The 13,692-nt window shown below is 42.8% G+C and overlaps 1 protein-coding gene across 1 annotated transcript in view; it reads left to right on the top strand.

Moving 5' to 3' along the window:
• The window catches only part of SCP2 (sterol carrier protein 2), a 68,156-nt gene that overhangs the window by 16,673 nt on the left and 37,791 nt on the right, over nt 1–13,692 (top strand). The window contains exons 5-8 of the mRNA XM_089666617.1: nt 1,169–1,233; nt 5,504–5,630; nt 9,967–10,030; nt 11,206–11,292. Coding sequence (XP_089522743.1) covers nt 1,169–1,233; nt 5,504–5,630; nt 9,967–10,030; nt 11,206–11,292 — 343 coding nt within the window. The remainder of the gene's footprint in view (nt 1–1,168; nt 1,234–5,503; nt 5,631–9,966; nt 10,031–11,205; nt 11,293–13,692) is intronic.

Below are 13,692 nucleotides of genomic sequence, written 5' to 3'. Positions count from 1 at the left end.
GTTTGCTCAGCGCTGTACAATATAGGGGGGACAATACATGGCACAGTACAACAAAACAGACAGGGTACGAGGGGTAAGAGGGCCCTACTCTTTCAAGCTTACAATCTAGGAGGGAGGGGGTAGTGGAACAATAGGAAGTGGCTGAGGGGAATGAAGTGGCTGAGGGGGATGAAGTGGTGGGAGGAATGAGGGAGAATGGCCGTTAGGTGAGGGTAGGGTAGGCTTCCCTGAAGAGATGGGTTTTGAGGGAGCGCCTGAATGTGGGGAGGGAAGGCGACAGTCGGATGGATTGGGGCAGTGAGTTCCAGAGGATAGGGGAGGACCTGGAGAAGTCCTGCAGTCGTGCGTGGGAGGAGGAGACCAGGGAGCAGGATAGAAGGAGGTCCTGTGAGGAGCGAAGGATACGGGTAGGGTGGTACTTGGGGATCAGGTTGGTGAGGTAGACATTACAGTTACAATACAATTGGGTACAAGAGGAAACAGAGAGCCCTGCTCATTAGAGCTTACAATCTAGAAGATAGAAGTGTAAATGTAGCTAAGTGGTTAGCACCTCTGCTTTGCAGCTCTCTGGGATCCCCGGTTTGAATCCTAACCAGAACACTACTTTGCATGCTTTTGTGTTTTCATGGGCTTCCTCTGGATAAACTGGTTTCCTCCCACTCTCCATAGACATGCTTGTAGGTTAATTGGCTCCTGTCCAAACTGGCCCTAGTGTGTGTATGTATGAATTGTGATAGGGACTTTAGATTGTAAGCTCCTTGAGGGCAGAAACTGATGGGAATTTACAATATGTAAAGTGCTGTGTAAATTTTCAGTGCTATATAAATACCTTCAGTAAATATGTGTTAGGATGAGGGGTTATGTCTATAAGCAAGGTTAAGAATTAAGAGTTCATTGTCAGGGATAGGTCATGTGGGTAGGGTTTAGGCAGGAGGAGGTTTTGGGCCAACGGATCATTGGAGCGGTTTTAAAGCCTAAACATGTTTTCCCTTCATGCATTTCGAATCTCCTTTGCTAATTGCACAGCCTGTATTCCTTTAGTAAATCACCTCCATAATCCTCTCTCATATGGAACCAAGTTATTGTGTTACCTCGGTGAAGTGTTTCCTTGTATTCATTGTCCTATAACTCATTTGCTCATTGCTTTTCATATTTGATTTCCCCACAGGTCTGGTAGACTGTGTTCTAGCCCTCGGTTTTGAGAAGATGGAGCGGGGATCTTTACAGGCCAAGGTTGGCATTGATCATGTATTTCTCATAAATGACAATAACTGTTTAAGACCACTAATAACATTACTGAATAAGTTGAAAGAACTTGAAAATACACATTGGGGGAGATGTACTAAACCTGGTGCACACCGTTTCAGCTGATTCAATTAAGCTTTGACAATAAAACCTAGAAGCTGACTGGTTACTATGCGGAGCTGCACCAGATTCTGTGTGCGCCACTTTTATTAAATCCCCCCCCCCCTTTTGTATAATAATACATGTGGATACACAAAAATATTAACTGGTTCTGCCCATCAGTGCAGCCTCATCAGCACACACAGCACACATCAATAAAGAATAAAAATTACTTATTTGCTAAATTTTATAACCGAAACAAAGAAAGCTCCTTTTTTTTTTTTTTCTTTCTTTTTTTTCAAAATATTCAGTTTCGCAAAAAAAAAAACCTCTGTGGTGATCAAATACCACAGAAAGAAAGCTCTATTTATGTGAAAAAAATGGCTAAAATTTCATTTGGGTATAGTGTTGCATGACTGCACAATTGTCAAAGTGCAACAACGCTGAAAGCTGAAAATTGGCCTGGGCAGGAAGGGGGTGAAAGGTGCCTGGTATTGAGGTGGTAAATACATAGTCTTTTTAAGGTGGGAGAAATTTTAGCCCATTGATTTTGGTACGTGTGGCTGTAGGGTTGATTAGTTGGTTTAAAGGATAAGTTCAACTTATGATACATGTCACACCCATCTTCAGGGTGTAACACGTTATGATCAGACTGGACCCCACCCCCCTGCTTTGACAGCTACCAGGGGATCTTCTCCCTCCTCGCTAGCTGTCAAATTTAAAAAAAAAAAACGCAGCTGTGCGGGGCTCAGTCCATCCGACCATGTCACTCATTCATTGTGTTCCGTGAATGAGAAACTACAAGTACCAGCAGTCTTAGCAGCTGTCAGCTTGTAGTTCTCAATGAACTGTCACTGCGCCGTGGAGCACTGCGGTAGTTCACTGGGTTCTCCTGTCAGTATATCTGCTTGCTGGTATATCCCGTACGGGCAAGCAGATATAATGACAGATCTGCAGGAGACCTGCATGGCACCAGTGATCTGCTGATCGGTGGTGCAATGCGTTACAGGCTCCTGCAACAAAAAATATAAATGCACTTTTTTTTTTTTTTACCTATAAAAAAAATGTGCATTTATAACTTTTTGTATTAAGGTGAACTTATCCTTTAACCACTTCCAGACACTTTTACCCCCTTCCTGACCAGGGCAATTTTCAGCTTTCAGTGCTTTCACACTTTGAATGACAATTGCGTGGTCATGCAACACTGTACCCAAATGATTTTTTACCATTTTTTGGAGACAGATAAAGCTTTATTTTGGTGGTATTTATTCACCGCTGGGATTTTTATTTTTTTTGCTATGTAAATGAAAATGTTCAAAAATTTTGAAAAAAAGTGTTTTTTTTAATAAAATTTTGCAAATAAATAATATTTCATCAAATCTTGGCCAAAATTTATTCCGTTATCTTTTTAGTAAAAAAAATCCAAATTAGTTTATAACCAAAAATTATAATTTTTAAACATTTTTTTTTTTTTTTACATTTTTATTTTATTTTTTTATATTATTTTTTTTTTTTTTACATACTGTCACCCTAGCAGTACAGTGTCACCATGGTGACACTGTACTACTTGTGGGGGGTGATGAAGATTTTTTTTTTTACACTGATTGCTTTTACACCCATATAGGATATAAAAGCAATCATTTCTCTTTCTCTCTGTCTGCATTCTTGCAGTCATTGAGAAGTACTGAGTGAGCTGTGATTGGTCACAGCTTGTCACATGGTACAAGGCTGTTGTGAATAGCCTTGTACCATGTGACCTCTGTGATCATTCACAGATTTCACACATAGTAAGCAATGATGTCACAAGTGACATCTTGCTTACTACTTTGCATGTGATCACTGATTGGCCAATCAGTGATCACATGATCGGGACCTCGTAGAGAGGTCCCGTCCGACGATCGGTGTTTCACTGTGTCCGGAGGACACAGTGGGCACCGGATCGCGGTGCTGCGCGCTCCCAGGGAGCGCGCACAAACAGGGTGCTGGGAGGCCGTTTGTAAACGGCCACCCGACCCTGCACTGCCACCGTCCGGCCGTTTATATACAACGGCCAGTCGGGAAGTGGTTAATGTGTCTTTAGATCTAAGCTGGTCAGACGAGTTGGGAAAAAGCAGTCCACCGAGTACACCATCAAATTGTATGCTTTGCTCTGCCAAGTATAGAGGTCTTTGGAGTGGAGAACAGAAGGGAAGTGTGGGGAAAAGGCTCCAGCTTATCTGCATAGATTTTCAAACTTCTTCAAGGTAGGACTCCCCAAAAATCTGACTGATCTCTGTATAAAAAGATCTTTCCATACACGGTTATGGCGGCCATAAACGTATCCATTCCCAATAGGGGAATGCCAGCTGCCAGTTATTGTACTCACCAGCGGCTGCTGAATACCTGAACAGTGCTTGCATTTGATTGGATGCAAGTGCTGTTCAGCCAAGAGTTTCCAGACCACCTCCTTCAACAAAAGACAATTGAGAAATTTGATTGCTCAGTTCTTAGAAGTAGCCTGGAACAGATGCAGCATCGCATCAATACTGCATCCACCTAGGTGAGTGTAAATGTTTGGTTTTCTGCTATTCCGAACTTCTCTTTGAGCTGTGGTGGCTGTGCCCAAAAAAAAGGCAGTCAGAGGGCCTTGCAGATGGTCTTCCTACCGTTCCTGCCTTACCAAGTGTCTTTTTGTGGAGGCGGCCATCTTGGTAATGGCAGGGCATTGCTTCCTTATGTCAGTCTCTAGCAATGAGAACAGCAAGCTGCACAGTAGCGGCATCACCAAATCTGAGACAACAGTCAGAAGTAGCAGTCTTTTAGATGTCACCCTGCAGATGTACAGCTATGAGGCTGTATACACAGTACAGCCTAGGCCAGGGGTGGGCAACCTGCGGCTTTCCAGCTGTTGCAGGACTACAAGTTCCATCATGCCTCTGCAAGTCATAGCTGTAACTGTCAGTTTTGTAATGTTGCAATGTCTCATGGGAAATGTAGTTCCACAACAGCTAGAGAGCCGCAGGTTGCCTACCCCTGGCCTAGGCATATCCTCACATACCAGAATGCACACTGCTATTTTGCAGCAGGAATACAAGACAAAAGCTGTATGTTTTATTGGTATTTCCTGAGCACAACATTAACATTTCAAATGTGGCCTTTAACATAGCAGATCTTTACTTTTGAGTTTAGGCCTCATGCACACTGGACGTTTTTAAAGTGTTACTAAACCCAGGACCCTGCATTCACTATGTCTGGTCTCCCACAGTACACACAACATGGAAATGCAATTATTTTAGTAAATATAAACTGCTAAATACCTTTTCTCATCAGCAGTTAGAGCAGTCTTGTGACTTCTATCAGTATCCAGCAGAGCACTGGGTACAGCTTGTGGGAGGAGTTTTAATTTTACTCTAGGAAGATGCAGAACCCCTTACCTCTGTCTGGACAGTGCTGATTGGCCCTGTGCTGATCACATGCACTCTCCCAAGAAAGGAAAAAACCTCTCTAGCAATACACACAAAACTCAGCATGTGCATAGTGACTCCACACAATATGTCTTATCAGGAGATAAAAGGGGAACACTGGAAGAAGGGGAGGATCAGAGAAGTCAGGATCACATGGCCTTTTTACACAATGCAGAGGATTAACCCCTTAGGTTCCACAATGAGTATAACAAGCATGCTTTACTGCATATACAGACTGATTTTACTGTTGTGGATTTAGTAACACTTTAAGGCTGCTCTTAGGGGAGTCTGGAGTTTTGTTTATTTTTCCTACCTCTAAACACCCTCGTTCATTAGCTTATGTGCCCATGCACACAGGGGCGTTTAGAAGTAGAAAAAAAACACTGCCAGCACATCCAGGAACATCGGTGTTTTGGCAGGAAAAAACACTTGACGTACCTAAACGTATGTAAATGTTTAGTGCTTAAGCCATCATTAATTGCAATGGCCAGATTAAATTATTATTCTGGCCAAATAAATGAATTAATGTCCAAGCGCTTGATGCACTTAAATGTGTTACAAATGAGTCAAGCGTTTTTTCTGCCAAAACGCCACTTCTAGGAGGAAAGGCATCCAGGAGAGATGATCAAAGCATCCAGTGTGCATGAAGCCTTCATCGGCAAAATAACCGCACCAAATTTTGAACAAAACAAAATGCCTTTGTGTCCATTTTATAGTTTGCTGACCGGACCAACCCCATTGATAAGCATGTGGAACTTTTGGCAAACAAATATGGCCTGGAGCCCGCTCCATTGGCCCCGCAGATTTTTGGAAGAGCCGGTCTTGAACATATGGAAAAATATGGTAAGTGATTAGGGAAATATGTATGTATAGAATATAAAGTATGCCATTGCTGATCTCTCCATCTGGAAATGTTCCTTGCCTAGCCAGTGGCATCCGTACATTGTGAATTATTGATTGGGAAGTATACAGCACAGGAGGTTTGAATTTCATCTAAATTTCTCATTTGTATGCTTGTCCCTGACTTATAAAATATTTAAAGAAGGCCAGAAAGCTAGCATTCTTAGACAGTCAGCAGTGTCCGCTCTATTGCTCTTAGTACAGGTTTCCTTTAAATCCCACTTGAACCCTTGTTACTGTGAAACAGCCAGGCTGCATATTGAGCTCTGCAGTCACTTTTGCAGCAGTTGTTTTCCTATTCCGGGTCACAATCCTGCACAATGCCCATTTGTCTTTCGATCAGTTGACCGTGTCGACCGTGCATATGCTTATCGGGTGCCTTTTTCCAGAAACTGTATTTGCCATCATAACCTTTTGATGCCGTACCGCACGACACGGCAAATAAATTGGCAACTTCAGTCACAGAGACACCTGTAGCAGACTAGCTCATCAGAGTTGGATGCGGAGTTCCCCTTTTTCTTTTCTTTGTATTGGAAGTATTCCTCACACTCCCTACCCCCTCCCTTCCTGAGAAGCAAACATTATATCCTGACAGATGGGGGGGTCAACCCAAGTTAAGGCATCCTCAGTCCGGTGCCAGGCAGTCTGCGGAAGTGTAACCTTTCTCACCTAAAAGCACTGACCTGAGAAACTTGTGTAGGCTCACCCATCATAAAACAGATAAGGCAGCTTCTCCCCGGACTTGAAAGAAAATTGAACATTCCTAAAGTCAGGGTTTTTTTCCCCTATGTTTCATATTATGGAGTATGAAGCTGTTAGTTTTAATTGAGAGTCCACTGGCATCCTGCCCAAAATATTGTATTGGGCAGACTCAGAGCCACCCCCCCCCCCCCCGCCCCCTTGCAGGGGGATTTTAAAAAGAGACAGGCTAGCAAGCCTGAAAGCTTAACACTCATCTCCTGAGTTTAACATCGTAGCAGAGGAGATCAAAGACCCTTCCTGCTCTGCACTTGGATCTGCTTACAAACCAAGGCATATTGGCAAGTAACTGAACTCTTTAATTTCCTTCCTATTATCTCTTTGCTGTACCTTTTTATATATAGTTACATTTTCTTTGTAAATATTTTATTGCACCTGTTTAACACTTTCAGAAAGAAGGATTTATTACTAAAAGAATCAAACTGTTTCTAAGTGCTTACTTGTAATTCACGAATTCCTGCCTTTGAAGAGACGCTACTGTGTTTGTTTAATCCTCTGCCCAATCGGCCTGCGGTGACTGTATTGGACAGGCGACTTTTCAATCATTATAGTGTATGTTTGATAACGAGAGTTTCCCAGTCTCCGACAAAAGTGGTGGTGGCAGTAGAGGGTTAGTTGCGTAATTAACCCGACCCAGTAACAAGCACATTCAGGCTGCAGGCACCGATTGTAGCCCATTAGCTGGACAATCGCTGTGCAGGGTGCAGCTGGGTGGGGCCTTGTTACGCGCGTCACACCGCGGTTTTAGATCGGCCGGTCCTTCGGTCACCAGTTGGTGAGAAGGTCTGGGGTCTGACGCCGCGGGCGTGACGTATTACTGTTAGTCGCGGTCGTGCGATTGTCGCATGTTGGTGGCGGCAACCGTGTGATCGTGACAACACTAAGCGGCACCAACAATTCGCTCTCTTTGAAGCTCCGTAAGCTCTGACATGACTCCGTATTACTTGCAGCGCATGAGAACAGTGGGGCTTCCCACCTTTTAGCTAGGTGTCTCATCAGACAGAAGAAAAAGAATGCAGAATGTGATAGGTAGAAAGGAGCTTGCTCAACATATAGTTATAAAAAAAAAAATCAAAAAGAGTCTAACAAAGTGCATTTTTCAATAAAAAACAAATAAAAGTCTTTTTAGGAGGATGCTGGATCATGCCAGTTTTCCAAACCAATCTTCTTTACGCACGGTAAGGTGCCTACAGTCCCCACACCGGTTAATACAGCCTGTGTGTGTATATGGATGTCACCGCATCTCCTACACTAGCCAGTGTGCGTTCCAAGCCTCGATCTTGAGTCCTCCTGCACACTTTACTTTTTTACAGCGGCTGCTTTTGGCTTTTGACTTTTTTTTTTCTACAGCTAGTAAACGCCCCAGCATGTTATGCTAGGTGTCCATGCGCACATAGACTGGAATCAATGTTTTTGGCTGAAAAAAAACCCCACAACTTGTGGGTTTCCAGAGGAGTTATTTAGCTGTAAAAACATTCGAACGCTGAAAAACATGGAAAAACTGCTAAAAAGTGCAAATGGTAAACTAAAAAGTGCAAATGGCAAAACGTCGCTAAACACTAATGCAAAAATGCTAAAAAAGCTGAAAAAGTCATGTGTTTAACGTGACTTTACACAGCTAATATTACCAGCGTTATCAAAACGTCCCGTGTGCATGAAGACTATGAATGTCTTTTACTTCTCCCCTGTTTGCTTGGTCTGTGTCCCTGCTGTCCTGCAGCACTTCTCTGCTGCTCTGCTGCAGGACAGCAGGGACCAGGGGTGGACTGACAACTCATGGGGCCCCCTGGCAATAGGGGATCATGGGGCCCCTGTGTCCTCGCCTACACCCACAAAAGCCTATGAAAAAGCCAATGAAAGGAACCAGGGGCATCTCATGGGGCCCCCCCCCCAGGCTATAGGGGATTATGGGGCCCCTGTGTTCTCGCCCACACCCAAAAAAGCCTATGAAAAAGCCAATGAAAGGTACCGGGGCATCTCATGGGGCCCCCCCCCCCAGGCTATAGGGGATCATGGGGCCCCTGTGTCCTTGCCCACACCCAAAAAAGCCTATGAAAAAGCCATTGAAAGGTACCGGGGCATCTCATGGGGCCCCCTACAGAGCCTGGGCCCTCAGGCAGTGCCCGAGTGCTTGAATGGTCAGTCCGCCCCTGGCAGGGACACAGACCAAGCAAACGGGAGAAGTAAAGGACATTCTAAAGATCGAGGTTTAGAACGCATGCCGGCTAGTGTAGGAGATGCGGTGACATCCATACACACAGGCTGTATTAACTGGTGCAGGGACTTTAGGCACCTTACCGTGTGAGTGGAATTTTAATGTATTTTATCTGGAACCATGGTTCTTAATAAATATTGCACTTAGATGCTTTTTCATGGATATTTGTTGTTTTATTGAGCCCATTTGAAAGATATTCTTGAATGAAGGGGAGTCTGGAGAGCCTCCTCACAAGAGAACATGCTTGGGGGACCTAGCACTGCTTGATCATCCTAACAGGGGGTCAGAACTTTCTGGTGAGTGTGGAACTTAATTATGTAACGCAAGTGGTGAAGAAGATTGGTTTGGAAAACTGGCATGATCCAGCATCCTCCTAAAAAGACTTGTTTTTCTTGGTGTTGGGAAATGCACTTTATTGGACTCTTTTTGATACTTTGTTTATAACTATCTGTTGAGCAAGTGCCTTTCTGCCATCACTTTCTGCATTTAATTAGTGTGTACACACTTAGCAGCTGCTATTATTGAAATTGGAAATATTTGGTTGTTTGGAGATTTCAGCTATCACATTCACTGTATTTGGTATAAGGAGGCGCCACGATATTGGGTATTTGTTATGTGTCAGAAGCAAAAGAATGATACATCACTTCTGCTTTCAACGAGAAATGTGACGTCACTTTAACACCTGCAAAACCATGTAGTGCTTCCATTTATTTATTTATTTTTTCTAACCCCTGTACCTTTTAGGTAAATTGAACCTGTATTTTTAATTTATTTATTTCAGGTACTTATATAGCACCGTCAATTTACGCAGCACTTTACATATATATTGTACATTCACATCACTCCCTAACCCTCATGGGGAGCACAATCTAAGGTCCCTAACTTACATTCATACACATATTAGGGCCAATTTAGACAGGAGCCAATGAACCTACCAGCATGTCTTTGGAGTGTGGAAGGAAACTGGAGGAAACCCATGCAGGCACAGGGACAACATACAAACTCCAGGCAGGTGGTGCCATGGTTGGGATTCGAACCAACGACCCCAGTACTGCCAGGCGGAAGTGCTAACCATTTAGCTACTGTGCTGCCTGTGTTTTTATCAAGTTTTTATCAAAACTTTAATGGTAAATAAGAAAACTGATTTTTCAAATAGAGCATGGTCTTACTTTAAAAGAATTTCTCATTTTTACATTTTTTGTATGTTTGTACACAACCCACAAATGAAAGGAACTGGAATAGGGGTTGATGTGAAGCATCACTTCTTTGTCATTTGTCAAACTCTGTTTTATTCCTCCCACATAGGAACAACGCCAGAACATTTTGCTAAGATTGCATGGAAGAATCACAAGCACTCTATAAACAACCCGTAAGTGTGGAGTGATGTCCCGGAACTGTATGAAGGTTCATGTCCTCTGCAGATAATGACACCAGCTGATGTGTCTGCATATTGTGTGGGGTGTCAATCATAAGACACTTCTGTCGACGGATAAATTATTTATGATTTTCCAATGCCTTCCAACCTCCCTTGTTCCTACTCCATCTGCAGATCTTAGAAACCAAATAGATGCTTCAATCTCATATATTTTTCCCAGTATCTATATAGTCAGTCACAGTAACTAAACCCAAAATATGACCTTCTATCAGCTGAAAATGCAGGTTGCCTGGCTGTTATGCTGCTTCAGTGGCTTCATTCACTGGCCTGGAAAGAGCATGCAAATCAGGAGTTGTGCCTTCAATGTGAACTCTGCATGCTTGCTCTGGGCCATCACTTAACCACTTTCCTGCCGCCCTATAGCAGAAATACTGCTGCAGGGCTGTGCAAAATCACGTGTGTGTGTATATATGTATATGTGTGTGTGTGTATATATGTATATATGTATGTATATATATGTGTGTGTGTGTGTTAATTTATTATGATGAAATTTGATTTTTTTTTTTTTTTTTTTTATGTTTAATAGCAAAAAGTCAAAAATACAGTTTTTTTTTTTTTCCTTAAAATTGTCGGTCTTTTTTTGTTTATTGCACAAAAATAACGCCAAGCCGATCAAATACCACCAAAAGAAAGCTCCAATTGTGGGAAAAAAGGACATAAACTTAATTTGGGTGCAGTGTTGCATGACCGCGCAATTGTCAGTGTCGAATTGTGAAAAATGGTCTGGTCAGGAAGGGGGGTAAATCCTCTGGAGGGATAGTGGTTAAAATTGCTAAAGTCCCAAAATCAGTGTGACCTTCCAACAGCTAGCGTTTTGATAAGGAGGTCAACATTTGCAGCCTGTATTTTTCCCCCTGGAAATTGTAACTGCTTTTTCAAAACAAAACCATTTCAGGACCAGCCTTCGCCTTGTAACAAGGGGCATCTTCATATATCGAGATCTTCTATAGTTATTTCTTGTTGCCATTTTTTATAACGATGCCATAAGAGTTTACTTTTATCAGACTTTTATGAAGCTCTGTGAGCCTGTGTCTAGGCTTGGATATGTGGTTGTCACCATCCTGTAAGATGATTAGATTTAGTTATCGTTTACTTTATATCTACTGCAGGAACTCACAATTTCAAGAGGAATACAGCCTTGACGAGGTGAAAAATTCCAGGAAAGTCTTCGATTTTCTTACAGTTCTTCAATGCTGGTAGGTAACATCTAAGTTTAAGATAACAAATGGTTAAAGAGTAACTGCAGTTACTTGCAAACAAATGGCCAATAAAAAGATATATATGTGTGTGTGTGTGTGTGTGTGTGTATACAGTGAGGAACAGAAGTATTTGAACACCCTGTGATTTTGCAAGTTCTCCCACTTAGAAATCATGGAGGGGTCTGAAATTCACATTGTAGGTGCATTCCCACTCTGAGAGACAGAATTAAAAAAAAATGCAGGAAATCACATTGTATGATTTTTAAAGAATGTATTTGTCTTGCACTGCTGAACATAAGTATTTGAACACCTGAGAAAATCAGTGTTAATATTTGGTACAGAAGACTTTGCTTGCAATTACAGAGGTCAAACGTTTCCTGTAGTTCTTGACCAGGTTTGCACACACTGCAACAGGGATTTTGGCCCACTCCTCCACACAGATCTCCTCTAGATCTGTCAGGTTTCGGGGCTGTCGCTGAGTAACACAGAGTTTCAGCTCCCTCCAAAGATGTTCTATTGGATTTAGGTCTGGAGACTGGCTAGGCCACTCCAGAACCTTGATATGCATCTTACGGAGCCACTCCTTGGTTATCCTGGCTGTGTGCTTCGGATCGTTGTCATGTTGGAAGACCCAACCACGACCCATCTTCAATGCTGTGACTGAGGGAAGGAGGTTGTTGCTCAAAATCTCACAACAATTGGCCCCATTCATCCTCTCCTTAATACAGTGCAGTCGTCTTGTCCCCTTTGCAGAAAAGCACCCCCAAAGCATGATGTTATCACCCCCATGCTTTACAGTAGGGATGGTGTTCTTGGGATGCAACTCATCCTTCTTTTTCCTCCAAACACGACGAGTGAAGTTTAGACCAAAAAGTTCTACTTTGGTCTCATCTGACCACATGACTTTCTCCCATGCCTCCTCTGGATCATCCAGATGGTCATTGGCAAACTTCAGATGCGCCTGGACATGTGATGACTTGAGCAGGGGAACCTTCCGTGCAATGCATGATTTGAAACCATGACGGCGTAGTGTTCTACCGACAGTGACCTTTGAAACTGTGGTCCCAGCTCTCTTCATGTCATTGACCAGCTCCTCCCTTGTAGTTCTGGGCTGATTCCTCACCTTTCTTATCATCAGTGGTACCCTACGAGGTGAGATCTTGCATGGAGCCCCAGACCGAGGGAGACTGACAGTCGTCTTTAGCCTCTTCCATTTTCTAACAATTGCTCCAACAGTTGATCTATTTTCACCAAACTGCTTGGCAATTGCCCCGTAGCCCTTTCCAGCCTTGTGGAGGTTCACAATTTTGTCTCTGGTGTCTTTTGACAGCTCTTTGGTCTTGCCCATGGTAGTAGTTGGCGTCTGACTGACTGTGGGGTGGACAGGTGTCTTTAAAGAGCTCAGACAGGTGCTATTAAGTTAGATTAATGAGTGGAGTGGAGTAGAGGTGGACTTTTTAAAGGCACAGTAACAGGTCTTTGAGAGCCAGAATTCTTGCTGTTTATTAGGTGTTCAAATACTTATGTTCAGCAGTGCAAGACAAATAAATTCTTTAAAAATCATACAATGTTATTTCCTGAATTTTTTTTTTTTTTTTTTTTAATACTGTCTCTCAGAGTGGAAATGCACTTACAATGTGAATTTCAGACCCCTCCATGATTTCTAAGTGGGAGAACTTGCAAAATTGCAGGGTGTTAAAATACGTGTGTGTGTGTGTGTGTGTGTGTGTGTGTGTGTGTGTGTGTGTGTGTGTGTGTGTGTGTACAATTGCCACACGAGTCCGATTTTGTAATTTAATTTTATTTAAAATTACCTTTCCTATTCAATCTGCAGTGCTGCGATTTTCTGTAAAATTCAATACAATATAGCAACCTGGGGGCCCTTCTATACACAGTTGGTTTATGGAATGCCTCCAGGAATGTAATTTCCCATTTGTGTGATTGTCTCACTGATTTCCCCAGAAATCTGCACTAAGATACAAGTCATTGTCCATGAGATGCTCCCAAAGAGTTAATTATTTATAAAGGGATGCAGACCCTGCCACTTTCCTCATTAGAACACAGTAGCTGAAAAAGTCAGTCCCATTCAGATTCACTCTGCGCTCAAACAGCTTTTTCTTCAGAGCAGAAACAGGTAGGAATCTGCAACAAAGTTTGTTAAAATCCATGCAATATAAACTTGTCACCAAGATGGGATTTTTTTCTCAACAAAAGTTGCTCTTTAACCGCTTCCCCACCACCCTATAACAGATATACTGCTACAGGGTGGCAGGGGTGCTCAAAATAACATCTGTATATACACGTGATTTTGCATTTCTGGGTAGGGGGCATGCGTAAGCCCTACCTGTACCGCCATTCGCGGCTGTCAATCACCGGGTCCTGGCTGGTGATTACCCA

This window comes from Staurois parvus, unplaced genomic scaffold (assembly GCF_062004578.1).
Source record: "Staurois parvus isolate SC_StPar_1 unplaced genomic scaffold, SC_StPar_1.0 ptg002753l, whole genome shotgun sequence".
Taxonomy (NCBI): domain Eukaryota; kingdom Metazoa; phylum Chordata; class Amphibia; order Anura; family Ranidae; genus Staurois; species Staurois parvus.
The sequence above is the reverse complement of the archived record's forward strand: the minus strand, read 5'-3'. Positions and strand labels throughout refer to the sequence as shown.